The sequence below is a fragment of the Cajanus cajan genome, chromosome 11 (assembly GCF_000230855.2).
Source record: "Cajanus cajan strain Asha chromosome 11, NIPB_CcT2T_4, whole genome shotgun sequence".
In the NCBI taxonomy this organism is placed as follows: Eukaryota; Viridiplantae; Streptophyta; class Magnoliopsida; order Fabales; family Fabaceae; genus Cajanus; species Cajanus cajan.
In genome coordinates, this window is record NC_138527.1 from 31,869,826 (window position 1) to 31,875,804 (window position 5,979).

General features: G+C 27.0%; 1 protein-coding gene across 2 annotated transcripts; it reads left to right on the forward strand.

Annotated features, from left to right (window-relative positions):
* The first annotated feature begins 307 nt into the window (after nucleotides 1–307).
* Nucleotides 308–2,090, forward strand: LOC109801067 (rhodanese-like domain-containing protein 6). Of its 2 annotated transcripts, XM_020362052.3 has the most exons (6): nucleotides 313–650; nucleotides 724–822; nucleotides 900–941; nucleotides 1,292–1,436; nucleotides 1,534–1,635; nucleotides 1,890–2,090. In XM_020362052.3, the coding sequence occupies exons 1-6, from the start codon at nucleotides 435–437 to the stop codon at nucleotides 1,946–1,948; spliced, it is 663 nt and encodes a 220-aa protein (XP_020217641.1). In that variant the 5' UTR covers nucleotides 313–434; the 3' UTR covers nucleotides 1,949–2,090. The 2 variants fall into 2 exon arrangements, with proteins under 2 accessions (XP_082923102.1, XP_020217641.1); XM_083066976.1 differs by lacking the exons at nucleotides 1,534–1,635; nucleotides 1,890–2,090 and having other exon boundaries at nucleotides 308–650; nucleotides 1,274–1,411.
* Nucleotides 2,091–5,979: the final 3,889 nt, after the last annotated feature.

Consider the following 5,979-nt stretch of genomic DNA (forward strand, 5'->3'; position numbering starts at 1 on the left):
AACATATCTCATATTTTTACAAAAAAATATTTATCACAACTCGATTCAAGGATGTCATGATCAAGATCCACAACTTCATCAAGATAAAACATATTAACATTTATCACATAAAAAAATTGCACTAAATCATTAATTTAGTTATACATCCAATTTTTATTGATATGATGACATTATTATTAATTAATTAATCACGATCTTCTCAAATATATTAGGAAATAACATAACTTATTATAACACTTATAATTGATATATTATTCACTTGTATATATTAAACAACTTTATTAAAAAGCATAATTCTTCCTAGCTTTTGCACGTTGGGGACATTAATTACCGGTTATCTGACACTAGCTACCGTCTTTGTTAAGCAGAGGTTGGTAGGTCAAATTAGCAGTTACTAGATCTACTGTTGTAAGCTGCAGTAAAGTTTGTGCGTCATGGAGGACCAAAGGGAGAGAAAACCCAGAATCCTGTGCCTCCATGGATTCAGAACCAGTGGCCAAATCCTGAAGCAATTAGTCCTAAGGTGGCCAGAATCTGTGACACAAAAGCTGGACCTCGTCTTCCTGGACGCCCAGTTTCCCGCACAGGGAACATCCAGCGTTGAAGGCATTTTTGACCCTCCTTATTATGAATGGTTCCAAGCCAATGAGGTTGTGGGGAGTGGACAAGCATTGTCACATCACCCTATTCATCATGCTAACGTTTCTCTCTATTTCTCCACAGGACTTCTCCCAGTATACCAACTTCGAAGAATGTTTAACATACATCGAAGATTTCATGCTCAACAATGGTCCTTTCGATGGTATACTTGGCTTCTCTCAGGTGCGGTTATGCTATTATTCAACTTTTGGTATCTTCTGTTTTTCCATTTTCTCACTAATCGGGATTTTGTCTCTCAGGGAGCAATTTTAGCGGCTGCAATACCAGGAATGCAAACCCAGGTACCAAAAAAGAAATTAAACTCATCTTTTTTATCGTTGACCAGATTTACTAGAAACATTTTTGAGAGAGAAAAATAAATAAATAAAAATTATAATGAACTTATCTCTAAGTTTAAGTTATAATTAAAATAATCTATAAGTTAAAAATAAGATTTTAAAAAAGTTAATAATATGTTTATGTTATTTTATTTTTATATTTTATTTTAAAAGTGTTTGAGTGGAAGTATACCCAAATGTCCCTTACAGTTTACATTAATCTTTTTAGATAGCAAGTTGACCCTTTTGATAAAAAATGAAGCTTTAAGTTTGGAATGAGGCTAAAGTTAAATTAGATTGTGTTGACTATATAGGGTGTGGCACTTGGGAAGGTAAACAAGATCAAGTTTGTGATTGTGATATCAGGAGCCAAGTTTGGTGGAAACAAGTTTGGAATGCCTAAACTGGCTTGCAATACATTTTCAAAACCAATTGATTGCCCGTCCCTTCACTTGATAGGTGATTCATTGTTTCAACAAATTTTCCTTTGTAGCTTCTATTGTTTTATTATATTACTGAACTAGTTAATATGCTTTGTTCGTGTTTTGTGGTGAAGGGGAGAAGGATTTCATGCAGTCAGAGAACATTGCTTTGTTGGAAGCATTCGAGAATCCTGTTGTGATTCACCACCCTGGAGGGCATACAGTCCCCAGACTTGGTTAGTGCTATCTCCTTTGATTAGTAATTTTGTTCATTGTAACTATGAGTCTATTTAACTGCAAGTCTATAAGTATTTTTGCGAATTTCTTTCCTAGAAATAACTTATTATTTTCAGTAAAGAAGTTTTTAAAGCGTTTCCATCTTTTATCTAAACAGACCCTATGACTGTCGGTTGCACGTATTTGAATATTGGTTGTGTGCATGTAATGTGTCTGAAATATGAGATTTTGATTTGGGGATTCTTTGTTGCAGTTGATGAAAGTCTTGAAATTATGGTCAATTTCATTGACACGATTCAGAGGACGATTTAGGATTGTCATGTCAAGACTTGAATCTTATGTAATATACTATGAAACTTTACTGAGACCATATATAATAAAAAAGTTTCCGTGTAATATACTAAAATATATCAGGCCAGCGTCAATCAATGGTTAAATTTGAGTTCATTTTATATACTTTCATCTGAATAATTATTTATTACATAGATGCATTTATGGATTTAACATATAATGTTAAAATGCAAGTTGTACTCTTGACAGAGGATTACCAATAGGTGAGTTTTTAAAAATCCACTTTAATGCAAGTTTTACAATCTAGGAGCTTGTTTTGAAGTTTTTTAGTAGATGGTGTTAGGCTTGATGTAGTAGGTGGAAGACACTGGAAAATGTAACTGATATGTTTTGGAAAGTATATATTTTTGTTATGCAGTGGAATTGATTTGTTCTGCAGCTGCTATGTAGTGGAAAAGATTTATTTTTGTCATGCCGATGTTGTTCAATTTTGTTTTTGAAAAAAATGGTCCAATATGATGGTTCAGTTTGCATTGGAAATTTGCTTGCTGAGGTGTTTTAGTACTCTATATTAACTAAATATTAGAAATTCAATTGGAACGTGTTTTTACTTTTTTTTTTAATTAAAAATGTGTCACTTTTCTTTTAAAAAAATTGCACAGGAAATCGTTTTTTTTTTCATTTTCTATTTTTATCTTTCTTATATAATTTTTTTAAAATAGGAATGAATGTGAGATTTTTTATGATTAAAAAAATAAAAATAGTTTTAAAAAAAAAACTTTTAAATTTCATAAAACCATGTCAAAATCATTTTATACTTTGTTTGGATTTGAAGTAAAATAGAGGAAAAAAAGGAAAAGAAAGGAGAAATAGAGTAAAACAATATATTATTTATATTGATAGAAATGAAAGAAAAGAAAAAGGAAAGAAGTAGAAGAAAAAAAATCCTGGTATTTTGGACGAATAAAAGTAGGAAAAAAAGAGAATGAAAAAGGTAATTTTGTACTAACCTAAAAATTAACCTTTTTCCTCCATTATTTTTTCTTATCATCAAATTATTATTTTTTTGTCAAAAAATTATGTAATTTTTTTAATAACTTTAAAATATTCTCTTCACTATTTCATGCCAATTTAAGAGATTATTTTTTATCCTAATATTTTTTTCATTTTCGTCCCAAGAAAATAGTAAAAAAAAACTATTTTTATTTTATCTCTTCCTTATTTACCTAAAACAATAAATGAGATAATTCTGTACAGTAATATTTAAAGCTTTAGATATGGAACCCAACTAAGTAGCCCAAAATGTAATTCAGTCAGTTATTTCTTTGAAAATAAAAAAATATTTTCAGGATTCTATTCCTAAGTTCTTTTTCTATTAGTCCAACAATTGAGTTCTCCTTTTAGTTATTTCTTTAATGTTTGAATTTTATTAGTAGATGATCATATTTGCATAAACGACCTTAGTAGGAAAAGAATCAAAACAAGAGAAAAATAAACTTCACATATAGAAATACAAATCGTTTATCCATTAAAACATTGAGAGTTTTGCTCAATCCTAGAAACAAGGTAGGTTACTAAGCATGGTCACAGATAAAGTAGCAGAAAAGAAGGATCATTCAAATTATGACTCCAAGATCTCTTGCGGGAAATTTGTGATCTCCATATATCGTAAGTGCTTAAATCCCCTCTTTCAACCCTTCTTATAGGATTAATGATGTTTTAATTTGATCTTTCTTATCATTTTAAATGAATAGAATGGAAAATTCATGATATTTAAAGAAAATAAATGTGAAATGAAAATTGTAGCTAACGAAAAATTTAATGAAAAACTAACATAGGGAACATTTAATAAAGAAAAATGTTTTATGATAGAATTGTTTGGTAATTAAAGAAATTAAAAAAATAAATGAAATTGTAAATTTTAAAATTTTAATTAAGTTTATTCTTTGTTAATTAATATATTTACTCCTTCACATTGGGCATATAAATGACTTTTTTTTTTTCAGGAATAGTTTTAAAAAAATTATTTATATAGAAACAACTTCCTCGAATAAGTTGGTTCACTTGGTTGGACTTGACATTTGGGCTGGACTGAAACTGATAGAATCCCACAAGTAGATATTCCATTAATTACAAAATTCTTGTAATGGACCTCCCAACTACTATTGCAGCAAGGACGGATCAAAATGTAAAAACTTTTAGCTTAAGTTTGGTGCGAGTTCATTTAATAGGGAGGGGATTTAATAGGAGTGGATTTGAAAAAATATATATTTGTGTTTAGTATGGGGGTATTTAAGGAGAATTGTGAAAAGTCAGAAGTGGATCTTACATCCTATTTTATATCATCTTCATTGAAGGGATTCTTGTAGATTTTGAAAATTATGTAAAATTACATAAAACAAAAAAATATTAATTCTAACTATATTATAAAGTAAGGATAAAATAGTAATTGTAAATACTAAATTTACTTTATTTCCCACTTAATTCCACTCTATCAAACAATTATAAATTACATTCTATTTCACTCAATTTCTTATCTAATTCCTATCAAATCAATTATCACACATTCTCTCTTATTCTCTTCTATTCCTTCCCTTCACATGTACTAAAAAAAATTTAGCATCTTAAATATGATATAAATTTTACTTTAATTTGTATTCACTTTAATAGTCCGAACACATTAGAATAAGAAAGATTTAAAGATTTGTATAAGTGTGAGACTGTGCAATTGAGAATGACTTAAAAGAAATTAATTTGTATTACTTATATCAACAAAATGTATCTAATTTTTGATAATTCATCATACAAAAACTTTATAATTAAGCATATTTAACTTAAAATGACATAGAGATGAGTGATCTTTTTATAAATTTTTTAAAAAATATGCGAATAAGAACAAAATATGTTAAAAAATCTTGTTTTAGTTTATGAGGTTAGTTAATGATCTTAAAGATGATTGGATGAAATTATTACTCAAAAAGAGTTTTAAAAAATAAAAGATTTTAATTAATAATAAATTATATAAAATGTTACCATGTAAAGTATCTTAAATAAAATTGCTATGATGTAAAATTATGAGGTACTACATTCACCATTAATATAAAGAGACAAATAAGATTTATAAAATGTTATGCATATAAGGAAATGTAATAGGAACAAAGTTAAGAGTACGAGATTATAATCTAATAGAGTATCCTGAAAAAATATTGTATTAGACACTAATGTATTTCACTTCTAATTTATTAAACTTAAAAAAATAATTCGTAATTAAAATATTTCTATAAAAAATGTTAGTACATAAATATTTTAAAAAATTCTTTAAAAAAATATAATAAAATCTCACATAAATTCTTATAACAAACACCAAGAAAGGGAATAGTATTTTGTAGGTACAGAATTTTATAAGCAATTATTGCTGTACTTTTGCTAAATCATTATGAGATATGTACAGAAAACCACTCCAATAATCACATTTAATTTTTATTCCTAAAGTGTTACATGTTGTGAAATTGATCTTTGAAATTTTAAATAAGTTTTTGAATTTTTTTATTAAATTTATTTATTTTTAAAATTTAATTAGTTATTATTATTTTTCCCTAAACATAACATTATTACTTTAATCATATGTTACGTGTAACATTTAGACTAAAATAATTCATAAATTATTTTAAAAAACATTTTTTTCTTAATTTCAAAAGACTAATATAACATGTTATATTATCTTTTTAATACTCTTTATTACTACATGTATATCAAGATTTTGATTCTTTTAGAATTTTAGTTTTGTTCCAAAACTTTAATTTTTTTTAAGGAATTCAATATGTTTTTATGTAATTTTCTCAATTATATTACACTTTTATATGTACTCTTGTAATTAAGACTTTGCAAAGGTACATTTTGAAAACAATGGTGGAGATTACCGTTGAAGTTATTCACTTATTCATTTAAGTATGATAAATTTAAGAGAAATACTAGTTCTTTATAACACTTTTCTTATTATTCGATTTATCTCAAAACTTTGATTCTTTTATCTCTTTATTTTTGTTTTTGAA

Bases quoted from the DNA above. Each gene is read 5' to 3' on its own strand.
- LOC109801067 (XM_020362052.3), top strand. From the start codon at position 435: ATGGAGGACCAAAGGGAGAGAAAACCCAGAATCCTGTGCCTCCATGGA. The intron at 651-723 runs GTTGTGGGGAGT...ATTTCTCCACAG, and splicing joins AATGGTTCCAAGCCAATGAG to GACTTCTCCCAGTATACCAA. The intron at 1,636-1,889 runs GTTAGTGCTATC...TCTTTGTTGCAG, and splicing joins GCATACAGTCCCCAGACTTG to TTGATGAAAGTCTTGAAATT.